The sequence below is a fragment of the Rhinolophus ferrumequinum genome, chromosome 4 (assembly GCF_004115265.2).
Source record: "Rhinolophus ferrumequinum isolate MPI-CBG mRhiFer1 chromosome 4, mRhiFer1_v1.p, whole genome shotgun sequence".
In the NCBI taxonomy this organism is placed as follows: Eukaryota; Metazoa; Chordata; class Mammalia; order Chiroptera; family Rhinolophidae; genus Rhinolophus; species Rhinolophus ferrumequinum.
In genome coordinates, this window is record NC_046287.1 from 42,081,501 (window position 1) to 42,100,194 (window position 18,694).

Sequence of the window (18,694 nt, forward strand, 5' to 3'; positions counted from 1 at the left end):
TGATGATTCATGGTCTAGTATTACTTGTTTACAAAACTCTTTCTTCACTAGGTTCAGCATTTTGATGAATGCCTTGATCACAGTACATCATTTGGATGATGGCTTCACTACTTGTGGACATTGAAATCACCTGCCATTTTCCCACTAACACTATCAGTGATGTCAACAGGGAAAAGGTAAATGACAAAAACAAAAAAAACACCCAAGGAATTTCCAGACGACTTTCTTCATTATTCTGTTATTGTTAGAAGTATGAGCAACATCTGTACAACACTTTAATTTACAAGAATCTTTACACACTTCACGAGACCTCAAAACAAACCTTTGAGGCAGTCAGGATCATACCCACTGTACAGATGAAGATAATTTAGATTAATAGCCATGGAATGGGATTACATTTCTTGTATCTGAATCCTCTGCACTTCACATTATATTATACTGATTTACACAACTCATCAGGGACTCAGGTTTTTTTTTTCTTTTGGAAACCAGTCTTTTGCATTAGTTCTCTTTGGAATCAGTAGCCTTTCTGCTTTTATTAGCTTAGTATATCTTCGGGAAATCACTAATTCACTATACTATTTATAATTTATGAGTTCTTCTAAAGTGTGAAATAACATCAAGATAGCAAATACATACTTATTGGTGGAGTACAAAGTCTGCACTTGACAATGCTTAACACAGAAAAACATGACTGTTTTACCCCATGGAAAACATCACTGGTGTATCGTGTGCGTGTTGGGTTGCGTTGGGGACACCAGAGGAAGTGGCTGTGAACAAACATAATGCCAAATCGAGTAACTTGAACTTTATCTTGTTCAAGTTCTTATCTCTTTTGTTGAGTTTCCTCTAATGAGGACAAGATGCAAGATTAGTTCTAACAGGTATTTTTTTCCTCTCTTACAGTTGACGTTGGCTGCATTTTCAAGAGCCACTTGCTCTCAGCTGCTGCGTCTCCCTGGTTTCTTCGTTACAGGATCTTTTTGGATTCTGCTCTTTTCCGGACACGCTGGTCTGCTGGACAGTCGGGGTGGGGTGGGGTGGGGAGGAGTTCCCAAGCTTCCAAGCCACGGTCATTTAGTGCCTTCGGTCACTAATGTACTTCCCTGTGGTCGTCCCCGAAGTCCTTCGGCCTCCATCAACTCACCCTACCTTCATGAGCCCCAGCTTCTCCTGTTTCTCGAGCGACCTTCCCTTTAGTCTGTATTTATTCCACTAAGCTCAGCGGGAGGTAGCGGGCTCTTAATTCGTCGTGTTTACCCGTCCATTCTGAGACCTCAATTCTAGGCTCTTTCAAGCGACCCTCAGGCTTCCTGGGAGGAGGTTTCGCCTTCGTATTCCGGACGCAGCCGCTTCACTTTGCTCTACAAACAGCACACCGCAAAACCTCGCATTGCGGGCAACCTCCTTCTCTCCAACCTTCCGCTCCAGGACCGACCCAAAAAGGCTTTCTGGGCCTGCGCATGCGGACTCGACGGCCACCGCCCACACTGCCGCCGCCTCCCTCCGGCCCGCCGCGGCAGTTCGGAGAACCCTGACAGCTTCAAGACAGGCGGACGCAGTTTCGTCTCGTGCTTCCACGTTATCCTATCAGAGACGGGGCGGGGCGATGGCCTCCGCAGCCTATCAGCGCAAACCACGACCCCGGCGAGCCCAGTGGGCTAGCGGCCAGGTAAAATGCGATTGGACGGCTGTGGAAGTTGGGGCGTAGAGTCGTCCGGGCCCCGCCCACCGCTGCCTGCCTCTGCTGGGCGCCAGCTGCTGCTTAGGCCTGAAAGAAGGCCGACGACGGGCGGGTGCTGCTGCATCGTGAGTGCCAGCCGGGGCTGGTGGGTCCCGCACCCTTGTTTCTCACCGGCGTGCTCTCGGACATGGTGACCCCCAGCTCTGTGACCAGCCGACTGGGCTCGGTGTTCCCCTTCTTGTTGGTACTGGTCGACCTGCAGTACGAAGGTGAGTTCTGCTCTGCCCTGGCGAGAGGAGCCGGCTCCGGGGTAAGGCCCCCCCGGCGCTTCCCCGCCGGTGCCCGGGCGAGTGTCTTGGGGCAGCCCGGGCGGTGGGGCGAGAACTGGGGACTCCGCCGCCGGGCCTGGACCTGAGCTCCCCGCTAGGCGGGGGCCGGGACCCGGTTCCGGGTTTGTTTCCGGAAGAAGTGCCGGGACCGGCGGGCACGGGGCCCGGGACAGCTGGTTTGGAGTGGCGAGCCGGGGCGAGGGGATCCGAGGGAGGCGAGGGAACGGGGCACCGGGCAGCGACTTCTGGAGTGTGCTGGGACGCGGAGACGGGCAGCCGTCGGATCCAGCCTCGCTTGGGACCCTTTCTTGGCGACTGGGGACGCTGTTGGTCATTGGTGCTGGGAGGAGGCGGTAAAGGTGGCCAAAGGCAAGGCTTTTTTCGCTTTGGAGTTCGGGAAGGGTGGGGGGGCGGGGAGAAAGTATGTCTGGCTGAGTGAAGTGTAGGGGATAGTGTTGACTGGTAAAAGTGAGTAACCATCACATTATTATACCCTGTGTCTTGTACAGAAGTTGTTAGGTTGGTGCATTAATTCAAGCTCCCAGAGGGCAAGGATACGTTTGTAGTTTTACAACTCTCAGCATAATGCCATTCATTTTAGGGTTGGCTTTCCTTTTCCGAGTTTCCCGAATAAAGGTCCCCTTAAAAAGGTAGGAACGTTTAAATTCCACTTAAGTTCCACAGATTGGATTGTTGGCTATTCGAACAGCATAGCATAAACAGAGGACAATCCCATCTTAGACGTCAGGGGGAGGGGTAAGTGTTAAAGCTGAAAGTGCCTGTTGAACTAATGCTCCTAGCTTGGTTACTGTGTGAAGTAATAGTGTATAATAACGTATCACATGCACTGATCTATTTTCATCCCCATTAAAAGGGCTAGTTGTCAAGGAGGTAAAATTAAACATTTCAATATGAGAATAATGGAGGGAGGAGCTGAAGTGGAAATTGTTTCTGGTAAAATTCCTTCAAAATTCTAAACTTAAAAAAAGTAATACTCTACAGTTTTTAGGCCTCATTCATGGTTGTGGGTTTTTTTTCTTTTTGTTTTTGTTGGTGTTTTTTTTTTGCTTCCCCTAGTGACCATATTTTTTTCGAACCAAAAATCAGAACATGTATGGTAGCAACATTGAGACAGAGAATTTGACAGTGAGGCTGCCCCAGAAAATCTAGGAAATTTGAATTTGAATGCCTGGACTACATTAATAGTATTTCAGTTCTCTTGCATTTTCCAATGGCCAACCCCTTTCTTCCCAAACGTAGCATTTATGTCCTACTGGACATATCTAATCATTTATTTTGATCGCTTAAGAGAAAGTTGCCTAAGTTCTGTTTAATGCCATTTTATTTTTTTAAGTTACAAAGGTGCGTACTTTTGTGTGATTTGCTTTTCCCCCTAGCTTTTGGACTACCTTTTTTTAGAATGAATGTTCTGTATATGATTCTGTAGGACTGTAACACTTCATTTCTGTCCTGTAGTATTTTCCATAAGAAAAACCTCACTAGAGAGCATTTGTGTATAGGAGGCGTTGGTGACATTTCTCAGGAGTGCCAGAGTGCTTGCTGTCTTCTTTAGGAGCATTGACTAGAGTAATAGGGACTTGGTACAAGTGGTAGGAAAGAAAGGAAAAAGATCTTAAATTTATTGAAGGTTGCTGTGTGCCGGGCACCTTTCTCAAGCGATCTCTTATTCGTGGAGGTATGTGATTTTATTCTTACTTTACATACAGATGAGGGAACTGAGACTCCCAGAGTTTAATTAATTTGTATAAGGTCACATAGCTGTTCACTTTAAGAGTCTTCCGTTGAACTTTATTTGACTGTAAAGTTCATCTTATGTGCAGGCTGGAGACAGAAGTGGTTGATAGCATCATGTGGACCCAACCATTTGTATATGGTGGCAGCTGAGAAAAATCAGCACTTTTTTTGCTTGTTGGCTACCAGCAGTAATGAACAGAAAGGTGATTTCCTGGCATGTTTGATATAGTGGTTCTGAAACTTGAGTGTGTATCAGAATCTCACCCTACTGGAGGGCTTTTTAAAAAGGTTGCTGGGCCCGACTCCTAGAGTTTCTGATTCAGTAGGTCTAGGTGGGACTTGAAAGTATGCATTTCTAAAAGGAAATAGCTGATGAGAATCACTGGTGTAATAAGTTATATAGAGAAGTTAAGTTAGGTGTCTGTTTTGTACTAGACATTAATTCTGGTGCTGGGACTCTAAAGATAAAGGCAGAACCTTTGACTTGCATTAGTAAACTGTTAGCTCCTGTGTTCCCATACAAGTTTCGAGTCTGGGAATAGTAACCTTCAAGTCCTCCTGGAGGCATTCAGGTCTGCAGGATTCCACCACTAGGCCTGAGGCTTGGCGAAAGAAGAAATAAAGCAGAATGGGTATAAGAAGAGTGAATGTGAAACAAAGTGTTGCATACTATGGAGAGTGTCACCAATAATTAGCTTAATTGGCCTAGTTTTTTTCTGATTGAAAAATACTCATCTTTGTTTTTTTCCTATGCTTTTCTATTAATTGTAACACAGAGAAAGAAAATATGTAATAGGTTTACGGCTTGAAAGATTAAATCTTTTAGCACCCCCTTTCAAAAAGGCCTTTGAAAGAGGGAAGTCCAAAGCACTAGATTAAGAATAGAATTTTTGGAGCAGAAAGAAAACTTTGGTAGTATCCACTTTAGTGTTCTCATGTTACAGATAATGAAGCTATTTTAATTCTTTGCTAATGGTTTGTTCTATTTGGTGGCCTGAGTAGGAACACAACATGGGAACCAAACCTTTTTTTATCTCTTTTTTCTTCCTTAACATGCTACCTGGACTCAGTTTTTCTTTATTTCACTGAACTGACCTGACTAAACCTGGCCGTAGGGAAAAGAATAGTTGAACATCTAAAAGTATAAAAGATAGTGATAATTTTTATCTGAACCTAAAGTACTAAAAGTATATTTTGTCTTTTCTAGGATTTTCTTGACATTATTTAAATATGGAAGAATAAATAAAGTAGGGAAAATGAATGACTTTCAGTAATTTATATAAACTAAGTGTTCTAGCAGATAGATAACTTCTAGAATTGTCTTAAATTCTTGTAATGAGATAGGCTATAGTTAGCGGTAGTGTCAGAGTTCCAATTCACTTGACTAGTTAGCATTGCTGAGCAAGTGCCTGGAAATGCAGTCGTTTTAATTCTGTGGGTTCAGGGGGAGTTGTTCTAAGATGGGATGCCCTGTAGTAATTAGGCTTTATTTTTCCATATGAAGTGAATTAATTGTGGTTAAGTTCACTTTCTAGTGCCATAGTTTTCCTTTGATTAATGTCCAGCAATTAATCTTTGTTTACATGGAAATATCATGGGAACCCAGTCAGCTGCTCTTTAGAACTAAAACATTTCAACCATAGATTTATTTTTCTTTCGAGATCTTCAGAAAGCTGCTTAAAAAAAAAAAACATCTGATGAGTTTGTGTCATTTGGAGCTCTGGAAAAAGTGGGGGATACCCACTTAATCAGTCAGCAGAGGCTTTCACTGTAGCTCCCTTCAGTGAGGTACACATAGTATGGAACTCATGATGGTTTTTGTCCTTGAGTTTACAGACCACTTGGGGGTATAAGACATGCTTTGTGAAGTATCCATGTCCTTTTCCCTTCTTTCTCAGTTTAGGTTTAGTGGTCCATTTTGTAGTCACTCCATTACAAACATCCTTTAATTTCTTTGCCTCTGTATTTTTTTGTTTTACTCACTTGGCAAAATTCAACATCATTTAATCCAAATTGGCCACCTTGTTTGTTGTACCTTAGAGCTGAACATGGATGGAGAAAAATGGAGATAACCTTGCTGACTGGTCGCATTTTAAATATATAATCTCAATTTCAAGTGCACACTTAACACTGCCAACATTACTACAATTCCCTAGTGTGTCTATTTTTGAAAACTTGTATCTCAAACCTTTTTTTCTTACCTTAAATCTCCAATTCAAGTCCTCTTTCCTTCCTTTCTTTACCTCATTCTTTTAGACCTTGTCGTTATTGAGAAAATAAAAAACATCACAGGGCAGTTTTTTTCCTACCATTAAATTCACTAGCTTTACATGTATGTGTGCCTACTCTGCTACTTTTTTTAAAAAAGATTTTTATTAGAATATAGCTAACATACAATATTATATTAACTTCAGATGTATACCATACTTATTCAACATTTATATATCTAAAGAAGTGATCACTATGATAAGTCTAGCAACTGTCTGACACCATACCACGTTGTTACAATTTTATTGACTGTATTTCCTATGCTGTACATTCCATCCCCATGACTTATTTGTTTTATACCTGGAGATTTGAACCTCTTATTCCCTTTCACTTTTTTCCTCCCCTTTTAAACTTTCCAATTACAGTTGGCACTCAATATTATTTTATATTAATTTCAAGTGTATAGTATAATGGTAAGACATTTATATAAGTGATCCCCTTGACTAAGTTAGTATTCACCTAGAGCTATATGTAGTTATTACCATATTATTGGCTATATTACCTATGCTGTAGTTCACTTCCCCATGACTATTTTGTAACTACCAATTTGTATTTCTTAATCCAGTCACCTTTTTTACCCTGCACACCAACTCCCCTGCCATTTATCACCCCGATAAATCTAGTACCCATCTGACATCATACATAGTTATTACAATATTATTGACTATATTCCTCATGCTGTACCCTACGTCCTGATAACTACTGTGTAACAATCAATTTGTACTTCTTGATCTCTTTCCCTTTTTTACCCACTGCCAACCCCCTCCCATCTGACAACCATCAAAATATTCTCTGTATCAATGAGTTTGTTTCTGTTTAGTTTCTTTAGTTCTTTAGATTCCATCCACATGTAAGCGAAATCACACTGCATCTGTCTGACATACTGCACTCAGCACAATACCCTCCAGGTCCATCCATGCCATCGCACATGGCCAGAACCCATTCCCTTCCGTGGCCGAGCAGTATTTCATTTCAATATTTCATGTACATATGTACCACCCCCTCTTTATCCATTCTTCCACCGATGGACACCCAGGCTGCTTCCATATCTTGGCCATTGGAAACAATGCGGCAAAGAACATATGGATGAGCACATCCCCTTGAAGCAGCATTTTGGGTTTTCTTCGGATAAATACCCAGAAGTGGGAACACTGAGTCCTTCTTTGCCTCTTGTTATAGCTTTTGTTTTAAAGTCTGTTTGGTCTTGTGTAAGTATTGCTACCTCAGCTTTTTGGTTTTTTTCATTTCCATTTTCATATAATATCTTTTTCCCATCCCTTTACTTTCAGTCTGTATGTGTCTTTTGATCTGAAGTGAGTCTTTTATAGGCAGCATATGTAAGGGTCTTGCTTTTTTTATCCATTCATTCACCCTATATTTTGATTGGAACATTTAATCCATTTACATTGAAAGTAATTTTTGATAGATATGTAGTTATTGTCATTTTATTATTCATAATTTTTTGTCTCTTTTTCTCCATCTTAAAGAAGTCCCTCTAACATTCCTTGTAATACTGGTTTGGTGGTGATGAACACCTTTAGCTTTTTCTTGTCTGGGAAGCTCTTTTTATGTCCTTCAATTTTAAATGGTAGCCTTGCTGGGTAGAGTAAATTTGGTTGTAGGTCCTTGCTTTTCATCACGTTGAATATTTCTTGCCAATCCCTTCTGGCATTTAAAGTTTCTGTTGAGACATCAGCTGACAATCTTATGGGAGTGCCCTTGTAAGTAACTAGTTGCCTTTCTCGTGCTGCTTTTAGGATTCTCTTTGTCTTTAACCTTTGCCATTGTAATTATGATATGTCTTGATGTGGGCATCTTTGAATTCATCTTGTTTTGGACTCTTTGCTTCCTGGACTTGTATGTCTGTTTCCTTTGCCAGGTAAGGGAAGTTTTCGGTTATTAATTCTTCAAACAGGTTCTCAGTCTCTTGCTCTCTCTCTTCTCCTTCTGTTACACCTATGATATGAACGTTGGTATGCTTAATGTCCCAGAGGCCCCTTAAACTCTCCTCATTTTTTCTTTTTGCTGTTCTGATTTGGTGTTTTCTGCTACCTTATCTTCTAAATCTCTGATTTGATCCTCTGCTTCATCTAATCTATTGATTCCCTGGAATGTATTCTTCATTTATATTATTGTAGTCTTTATTTCTGACTGGTTCTTTTTTATATTTTCTATCTTCATTTCTATGTTTCCTATCTCTTTGTTGAAGTTCTCCCTGAGATCACTGAGCGTTCGTATAACCAGTGTTTGAAACTCTGCACCTGGTAGATTGCTTGTCTCCATTTTGTTCTTTTTCTGGAGCTTTGTTCTGTTCCTTTATTTGGGACATGTTTCTTTGTCTTCCCATTTTGGGTGCCTCCCTGTGATTGTTTCTATGTATTAGGTAGGGCTGCTGTGCCTCCCAGTCTTAGTAGAGTTGCCTTATGTAGTAGGTGTCCTGTGGGGCTCAGTAGCACAGTCTCCTTGGTCACCAGAGTTGCGTGCTCCAGGTGTGTCCCTTGTGTGGCTGTGTGTGCCCTCCTTTTGTAGTTGAGCCTTGGTTGCTGTTTGCACATCAGTAGGAGAGATTGACCCTTGGGCTGATTGGTTGTGAGGACCTGCTGTGACTACAGTGGAGGAGTGGTGGTGCAGAGGCTGATCCGACAGAGAGGGATCTGCTTTAGCGGAGCTCTGGTTCCTGCCCAGTCCACCCTTTGAGTGTGTCGTTCTTGGTGGGATGATGCTTTGTCTCTGTCGGAAGCTGGCCACAGGGAGGGGACCTGCTGCACACCGAGTTTGGCTGCAGCCTGTGCCCTGCCTGGGGCCACTGGGCATGATCCACAAAGCAGTCCACAAATAGCCACTGCCCGTGCTGGCCTTGGAAGTGTCTTGAGAGGCTAAGCTGTGTCTAAGACAGCCTGGCACTAGTGTTGGGTTGAGGGCTGCTCAGCCAGAGGTACAAGACATGCCAAAGCCAGATACCGCTTGTCTGGGTTTTGTGAACCTTTGAGAGATTTTAGGAAAGTCCGCAGCATGACTCTGCTAGTTTTCTTATATTTAAATGGATAAAGCATCTCTGTTCCTGGCAAAATCCAATTCCTATACTTAATCCCTGGATTTCATTTCCTCTCATCTTTTGAAAATATTGCTCCTACAATTACCATTTCCATCCTGTGTCATCACTTTCTTCCTCACTGCTGGACAGTTGACATCAGCACTGCAACGTGCTGTAGTGTTTCCATCTTAAACTGTTCTTTGATGTCACTTGTCCCTTTAGCTACTGAACTGTCTCTTTGCTTCTCTGGACAGCAGAACTTTAGAGAGTTGTTGGTAGTCTCTATTTCTCTCTTCTGTTCTCTCCTCAACACATTACTCCAGTAATACAGCAAAGCCTTGCATATATGACTCCTATTTACTTACGCGTCTTTTCATCTTAATCTTCCCGTCCATCACTGTGCTTTCACAACATGCCAAGCTCATTTCTAAGGGTCTTTATTCTTTCTGTTCTCAGTCTGGGAAGCTCTTCTGAGATCTTCAAATAAGCATTTATGTTTCAGAGAAGCCTGCCTGACACACTATGTAAAAAGTACTCTCTCTTTCAGTTAACACTCTCCTTTTAGCTTCTTGTATTTTCTTCTTAAAACTTAATACTGTCTGAATGACCTCATTTATTTTTCTTGTCTGTCCACTCTACAATATAAGGTGTATGGAAAGAGCTCTTGTCTCTGCAACTAAAACATGTTGAAATGAAGTGGATGTGCAATAAATATTTTTTAAATGATGAGCAAAGTTGACTATTTGAGCTGTTTTTTGCGTAGTCTCTTCTAAACTTATTTTCCAAGTTGAAATTCCTTGAGCAAGGAACCCCATCACAACATATATGCCTTCACAGTTAGTTGAAGCAAAGACAGATAATGTCTATTGAAATTGAGCAAATCTGGTTACAGTAGATTTTATTTTCCTAGTTTATTTAGGAAGAGTTTAGTGCATTGTTCAGGTATCATTGTCCTGATGTACGTAACTACTCAGCCATTTCTTTTCAGTTTGGCTGTGTAGACTAAACCACTTTTTAGGTCAGGATGATTGAAAAGAGATACTTCGGGTTTCCAGTTCAGTGTATTTTTATTCAAACTTGTTTTGTCATTGGTCTTCAGTTAACTGTCAGGGTGAACGTTGTACGACATGGACAGGTAGATGTAGGAGGCATGGAGCTCCAGGGTGATGTGGGGTTGATGGCGGCCTCTGAGTCCTGCTGGTAGTTCTGGCGCACCTGCAGGGGAGGCGGTCATCTTTGCCAGCACTTTAGGACAGGTCCTCTGAGGGCACCGGGGCGGGGGGAGGGCGACGAGCTCTGGTTCCTTCCAAGCACTGTCGAAGCAGGAAAGTGCACGACTCTTGTTGAAGAATGTCTGGCCCAAAATAACTTGACATAGCAGTTCAAAGAACTTTGCTTATGCATTTTTTGCCTCCCACTAGACTTCAGGTTCAACCTGTGAGGTTGGAAACGATTGTGGCTGAAAGGTTACGTGAGATGATGGCTTGAGTGAGTGAATCATGCAAGGTTTGGTAACTGAGGAAAGCTTAGCCTGGTTTATATGGGGAAAAGGATCCTGTGCTGCGCTGAGAAGCTGGGCTTTGGGATTGAATCTTGTCTTGACAGTTACTGTGAGTCTTCAGGCAGAATGGGTAACCTCCTTGAGCCACAGTTTTCTCAGTTATAAAAGTATGAGAAATGTTTACCTTCTAGGGTTGTGAAAATTAAGTGAAAGACACTGAAAGTATCCAGCACACAGTAGGTTCTTAATTCCTTCTTTGTTACATCTTTCATGTTGTATATTTTCATGGTTGGATAAGGAAAGCATTTTGGCTAAGGGTTTATCTAACACCCATATTTCTACCCTCCTCAAGCAATCTGGAACTCTCTATTCAGTACATGGATCTGATCTCTTTGAGAAAATGTAATAGGGAAATGTCTGCAATCTTCATGCTATTTTGAAGACTCCCCCCCACTCCACGTTGAGAACACACATGTCCCTGAAATTAATTGTCTCTACTGTAATAGGCTGGATCATTCCCTAGCCCACACTGAACACTTTCACCTTTCTTATTTGATCCTCTGTTCATTCTGTAGTTATAACTTTACCATGGTTTCTGTACACATGTTTCTCTCTACATGAGTGATGCACAATCTGTTTTTTTCATTAGAAACTATAAATGTTTATGGATATAAATAGTTTATATTACAAATTACCTTTAAAAATGAAAATGAATTCTCTTTAGCTGTTTTAATTTCCCCATCCTTAATCCCTTAAAGTGATTTAATAAGAAACTTTATTATGGAAAATTTTCACACATTTACAAAAGTGGGCAATGGTTTAAAGAACCCCCATGTACCAATCTCCCAGTTTCAACAATTACCAATTCATGACTGATCTTATTTCATCTATACCTGTGGATTATTTTGAAACGTAGTTGCTATCATTTCATTCATAAATATTTTAGTACCTATAAAAAATAAGGACTTTAAAATCTTAGAATCTATATCACTTATCACCTATATTCCCAGAAGTATCTACCTGATTATAATGCTATACCTTTGAACTAAAGTTTAACACAAACATTTGAGGCAGGTTTATTTTGCTTTTCTTTCCTGACTTAATTGGCTGCTTAATTGTAAAATATATATCTATAGTGTTTGCAAATATTCTTCAAGAGTTTTCGATTGCAAGTGATTATTTGATCAGCAACATCTTTAACAAAACACATTCCTCAGTCTGTTAAATTTTTATAACATTAGTAGTACATGAATACATTCTTACGGGAAAAAGTTAGACAATTCAGCAATACATATCATGTCTCCTTTTTAAAACATAAATGAAATCAGTAGATACTGTAATGCAACTTGCTGTCCTTAGTTCTTTCCATTATTACCTGCCTCTAATCTCTTTTCCACACTGCAGCTTAAGAGATGTTTTTAAAGTGTAAATCATGTAGTCAGTTTCTTGCTAAAACCCATTCTAATGATTTCCTTTTGCACTTAGAAATAAAATCACAATTTCTTACCATGGCCCGCAAGCCCAATGTGATCCATCTTGCCTGCATCCTCTATCCTTCTTAACATGCTGGGTGGAGCCTCCTTTCAATTCCTTGAAGTTGAGCTTGGTTCTGCCTAAGCCCTTTGCACTTGTTTTGTACTCCTTGTCTGGTCATATTTTGGTATGCTGGAGGCTTCTGGTCATTCAGAATCCCCCCAGACCCCTATGTTTTAACTCAAACATTATCTTCTGAGGGATAATGACCCCTTTGTCTATACAGTATAAGACAGTTTGTCATGGCACTTAGAAATGATCTTGTTAATCTTTTTGCCCTTTGCTAGAGCAGCCAGTGCATAGATACATCATATTTTTTTTTTTTTTTTGGTGGACGTTGCATCCTTTTAATTTGTTAGAATGTCAATTATATTCATTTTTACAATTTTTTTTCTATTTGCGCCACTAACTTTCCCCCTGTAGTTCTCTTATTTGGTGTCAGTTTTTTAAGATTGATTTTGTGATCATCTTTGTATTTCAGAATTGCCCAATGCCAGTCTTTGAATGCTGATTGTGAGAGAGGGCTGATTGCCAGGCTGGAGGCTGGGACCTCCCGAGGGCTCCTCCCTTTCCCCTGTATCAGAGTTTGGAGCGCACAGAATTGCAGCCACCTCTATGGCATGCTTCTCCTGGGAGGGTGCTTGGATGTGATTTTGCCCACCGGTTCAATCCTGTTCTTTTTGTGTTTTGAGTGTTTTTCTAAAATTTCTGTTTTTCTGAAGGCCCTCTTCTTAAATTTTTTTTTTTTTTCTGGCAAGGTTGTATGCATTCGTCTTTTTAAATAACTTACACTATGTCTAGAATGTAAGCATGTGGGAAGGTCAGCTCCTGTACTCGGTTGGCTGTCCTGATTGAGTCCCTGTGGTCCACTTTCTTCAAAACTTTTTTTTTTTTTTTTTTTTTTTAGTGTAAGAGGTTATTTTTATCAGCCAGTTTTCTCTTCATTGAAGGGATTTTTTTTTTTACGAGTTATGGGTGTACAAAACAATGTAATAGTTACACATTTATCATTAATATCCCTCACACAGTGATAACCCTTCTACCCCCATCTACTACCCCTCTGACTTTGCCAGTTTTACATATAATATATATTCGGTAACACTTGTTAAATGAAACACATTAGTTTCCAAAATCTACGTTATGAAAGGCAGATTATGTTTCTGGATGTGGTATAGAGTTGGATGGAACTACAGGTGACCCTCACTATATAAATATGATCAGTTTCTAAATGTGTATTGCACAGTGAATTTTCACAGAGCAGGAGCCTATATCCTCATTTTAAATGCTAAAAAGAATGCTTTCCTATCCCATTGAAAACCCCCAACTAATTTCTCTAGATGTTACCCACACCCTCTTAACTAGGTTAGCCATCCTTACATTGTTGCCCAAAACAAACAGGGCTCTGCAGGACCCTAAGTTTTTGAGACTATCAAGTTAAGATGTCCTCCTTCCCTCCCTCATTTTTTTCCCTTCCTTTTTTGTATGGATGGTTCCAACAGGCAGCCAATGTAAAAAGACACTATACAGAAACTGCAGACTAGGAATACCAAAAGCCAAAAAACTTACTTTGTTTAGTAGGGCAAATAGCAAGATAAAGTGAATTTTATTCAGCGTGTTTGCTCGTATTACTAGATGAAATAGGAGTTCAGTTGCTCCAATAGTTGCTGAGTGTCTTCCTGGACTCCTGCTGTTTCTCCACTTGACCTCTGTCCAGACCGTGACACGTCCATGTGTAGTTTTCTCTCTCTCTCACATCTCTAAGCAGTCTGTTTCCTCTGTTTGCATGGCTACTACTCCACAGTCAAGCCGTCATAATGTTGGCTGGATTATTGTAACAGATACCGTATGGATTTCCCTCTCCCCTTCTGGCTACTTACTGTAATCACGTAGCACTGTAAGTGACCCACTCCAGAATAATTAAATCATGATAGAGTGGGCAGCTAGCTGAAATACTGGCCTTTAATTTCTCTGAAAACCTCATTAATTTTCTAACTACTGGGCATTTAGATTTGATGTTCTTTGTGTTTGGAATGTAGGTTTCCCTCTCCAGCCTTTTCACAGGGGAAATATTGTTTCCATTTTTCCTTCAGGTTTTGGGGGAACTCTCAGGGTAACTCCTCCCCATCCCCCGCACTGTCCTATAGAACTTTCTGTGATGATGGGAAATGTTCTGTGTCATCTGCACTGCCCCATATACTAGCCACTAGCTTTCCAGCGCTTCAACTGTGACTGAGAAATTGAGTTTTAAAATTAATTTTAACTGTAGGTGTAAGGTACCTTAACTCATGCCCTCACAGCACCCTGTGTGTGTTTCCACTGTCATAACACTTACTTTATTGTATATTTTCCCAACATTTTGTTACTGAACATTTTGCAAAGATGAAAGAATTTTATAGTGTACACTCATATCCATCACTTAGATTCTACCACTAATATAATTACTATAATTACCTGGTTTTAGCACATACCCATCTGGGCATTTCTCTACACATCCATTCATTCTTTTTTAAAAATAGATTTCAAAATAACATCAGTACACATACCTCTAAGTACTTTAACGTGCCTATCATCATCAGCTGTTTTGGGAGTAAAATTTATATACAATAAAATGTCCATACTTTCAGTATATATTTACTGAGTGTAGATAACTGCATCGACCTTTGTAAGCCATACCTTTATCAAGATTAGAACGTTATCACCACCTGCCGACACTTGTCTCCTGCCCCTTCTCAGTCTATCCTTTCTCCAACTTTCCCGAGGGACCACTGTTCTGATTTTTCCCCTTACAGTGTCCCTTTAGCACCCTGAGTACTTAACATCGTGTTCACTGTGAAAGAGAAATGATTTGGCTGCTGACTTTCCATATACCCTTCTGCACATATTTGAACACCAGTACAACAAAACAACTCTGTTTTCTACCTAATAAGATACAGCTATTCTTGTTACAAGTGAAGAAATTTTCTCACCCAGACCCCAATTCAGAAGACACAGTTCTAAATCATGGTGTCCATTCCTGGCGTTATGTAAAGACTAAATTGTAAAGTTAACCCAACAACTCGTACATAAAATAAAAACAGAAATTAGAGAAAATATGGTCAATATTGTTAGTTAGCTACAGTTATTTGTGGTAGTTACGTTCCAGAAAGTCATTGCAAACACTGAATTAGTTAATATTGAATCATTGCTCTGAAGAAATACAAGGTTAGGATCCTGCAAGCCTCAGGTCACACTACATTTTGTCAACAGATCAAAATATAACCTCGTGTTGTGTGTGTTTCTGTTTAAAAATATCTTACTCAGTTTATACTATTGATTTATTAATACTGAACTCGTAGCCAACAACATTATCATTCATGCCTGAATGAGGCTTATCTGACACGTTTTCAGTGAAAGGCACATCACAGCCCTTTTACTTGGGAACATTAAACAGCACTACACTGGGGAGCCACTTTAAGCAGTGAAATCACCAATAAAAAGCACAAAAATATGTCCCTACATATACCATGTTTATAATATGAGAGCCGAAAGAAGGCAGAGTATTGCCGTGTTTGCCTTCATCTGGGAATTTGCACTTCGAGTGACTTAAGGTTTTCACCATTCTGCAATGTCTGCAAATGCCTGCCAAGGCTCTGAGTATAATTTGGGGATCATAAATGAATTTTAGGGGGTTACAAATGAATTTTAGAGAGTGAGCAAAGTCACAGATACAGTATCTGTGAATTGTGAAGATTGACTACATACAAATAAACTCGTGTGTAAAAGCCAGGAGAAAATATGCAGCCACCACAGTCCTTGTGTCTGGTCACGAGGTCGTAGTTGGTACCTGCGGTTTCCTTCTCCAGCTCCCTCTTCCATACAGCTGCCCTCAGCTAGACCCTCAGTTACTCTGGCTTCTATTCCTGATGGTGTGACCCAAACCTTTATTCCTGAAGGTTCTGAGTGCTTAATTGTTCTGTGTTTTGGTTGCTGTAGTTTTCCTGAACCTTTAGTATTGAGCATGGAAGTACTAAGCCCATAGAGGATCCCTGGGTTCCTGAGGCCGCAGCCCTATTTCTCCTTGGTAATGTGCATCAATTTTTCCAATTTTGTTTTGCCTGTTGGTTTTAGTGACATAATGAGTACAAAGTGGTGAGGTGGCAGTCTCATTTGCCTATTCATTGGAACCATTGTTATGTCCCCTTGTGGAAGCATTTCCATTTGAGGACTAAGAACTCCAAAGCATCAAAGCTCAAGTTGCCAGGAGTGGAAGCAAACATTTTGCAAGTGGATTATTAGGTAGAATAATGAGAGGAGTCACTCCCACTTCTACTTTTTGATTCTGGGCCCCATATATTCTGGCTGTGGGGGAGATAGCACCATATGATGGTCTGCCATTGAAAATAGAACCAGTAGCCTACAAAATAGTTTTTCAGGTTTTTGTCTACTAGTGCTGCCATTCCGCTTTACAAATGGGAATGCCGCTTCCGGGTGAAGGAGAATGTTGTAAGACCAGTTAGTTCCACGGCATGAGCAAATTGCTGCACTTTCTTTGTTGTGAAATGAGTAAATGAGTTTCTTTTCTTTCTTTTTTTTAAGAGCAATTTTATCTTTTATTTAGAAACAAAGTTTTTTTTCTTTTTCCTAAGGAGGGCGGATCGAACAGGCAGCCGTGGGTGTTATCAGTACCATGCTCTAACTAGCTGAGCTAACCAGCTACCCCAATGAGTTTCTTGATGAGATGCAAGCTGTGTGGAATGCCATGATGGCAAATAATGCGATCTGTGAATCTTATCAATGGTGGTGCTGGTGGGAGCGCTGCAGGCAAATCTATATGCTTCATTTGTGAAGGTGACCCTTTATGGAAGAGAACCTGTATAATTCATCTGCCACCAGGTGGCAGGCTTGTCCCCTCACCTACTCCCCCCCTCCCTGCGGTGCCATATTGGGAACTCAAGCTTGTTCTCTAGTGTTGGTGGATTAAGTAAGTACTCAGCAGTAGCTTTTAGTCAGATCACCTTTGGTAAGAAGTAGTCAGTTCATAGCCTCCAGCCCTGCTGCCACTGCCACTTTGTTCGTGGGCCCGTTGCACAAGCACTGGTGTGATGGGGAAGGAAGTTGACTGATACCACAAAGCATGTCATTTTATACCAGATTATTAAGATTCTCCTCTGTAGTGGATGCCCTTTGTAGTTGATGTGCCCATCTAGTCGGTGATGGTTAAGTGTTGCTGCTGAAGCTTCAGCTACTCCAGGATCCTGTTATTCCTCTTGAAATCAGGAAAACCATCTCCATGGTGGCATTCCCCATAGTCATGCCTGTCTCACAAAGGGGCGTGACCACAGAGCTTTGGACAGGTTGCACGTGGTCCACTAATAAATTTCTCAGTGCCTGAGTAACTGGAGTGTCTGCTGGGCCCTCTCATGAAACATAGGTGGGGAGGTTGGTGTGTAGGTCACAAATGAAAAATTCAGTCCAACTTTCCTATCTAAGCCCTTGAATTCCTCCTTATTATGCTAGGGAAACTCTGGAATCGCAGCTTCATTAAATGTAGGCCTTTGTTGAGTCCAAATTTCAGTCAACCAAGTGAGTTGTTAGAGCCACCTCCAGCTGCGTGAGCTAACGCAGTACATCTGGGATCTCTAGTCCAGGAGTCGGCAAATCTTGTCTGTAAAGGGTCAGGTAGTAAATATTTTAGGTTTTGCGGGCCATGTAGTTTTTGTCAAAATTACTCAACTTTTCAACTTAGCATGAAAACAGACATAGGCATTATGTGATGGATGGGCATGGCTGTGTTACAGTAAATTTTGTTTACAGTTTCCGACCTCTGCTATTTAATAAGTGGGCACATATCAATGAGTTAGACCATATGTAGTGTTATATTTCACCTTCCTTGGTCTGACACCTTTAGAATCCATTCTCACACATGTTCCGTGGGTTTCTAGTAGTTTACCATCAGTCTTGCAATCCTTTTGGTGTGTAAGCTGTTTTCTTTGGTCATAGTATATACCTGTCCAGTGACATCCGGAGTGGGTAGGTAGGTCTGACTGAGAACGACTTCCCCTTTCATGGCATCCCCCCAGATAAGGTTATCCTAGGAATTTTAAGCAGTGGAAGGCTAGTCTCCTCCTGTAGGGGAAGGCAAGCTGCTTCCACTGGTAAGGGAGGTTCAGAAGGATTTGGGGGTTTAAGTTGGTTAGTTTCATTTGGGTCCAACGAAATGTCTCCATTTTGTTTTAGGATCCCATTCTTTACTAATGCATGCCCTAAATTTAAGAGGAGAAACTTGGTGAGACTGTGAATTCACCTATTTTAATTCATCAATGCCGAAAATTAAATTTTCTGTTTTATTTTCAGTTAAATTAGCTCTGTGGCTATGAAACTCAGATTGTTTTAGTGCTGCCATGGAGCTCTCAGACCGAGATTTGAGCTGAGAGTTAGACCTGAGATGATGTTCTTTGTGTAAGTACTGTAGTGCACTGCAAAGAATCCACCCGTATTCCGCTCCTTCCTGGTTAAGAGCAGCAGCCACTTGAGTTTCCAAGGCATGTGCCTCAGTTAGCACTTGATAACTATCAACCACAAATGATAGCTTGATTAATTGTGATTCCATT

The 18,694-nt window shown here is 41.0% G+C and overlaps 1 protein-coding gene across 1 annotated transcript in view; it reads left to right on the forward strand.

Moving 5' to 3' along the window:
- Nucleotides 1–1,705: 1,705 nt before the first annotated feature.
- The window catches only part of DNAJC3 (DnaJ heat shock protein family (Hsp40) member C3), a 65,347-nt gene continuing 48,358 nt past the window's right edge, over nucleotides 1,706–18,694 (forward strand). The window contains exon 1 of the mRNA XM_033104222.1: nucleotides 1,706–1,953. Coding sequence (XP_032960113.1) covers nucleotides 1,872–1,953 — 82 coding nt within the window. The 5' untranslated portion in view covers nucleotides 1,706–1,871. The remainder of the gene's footprint in view (nucleotides 1,954–18,694) is intronic.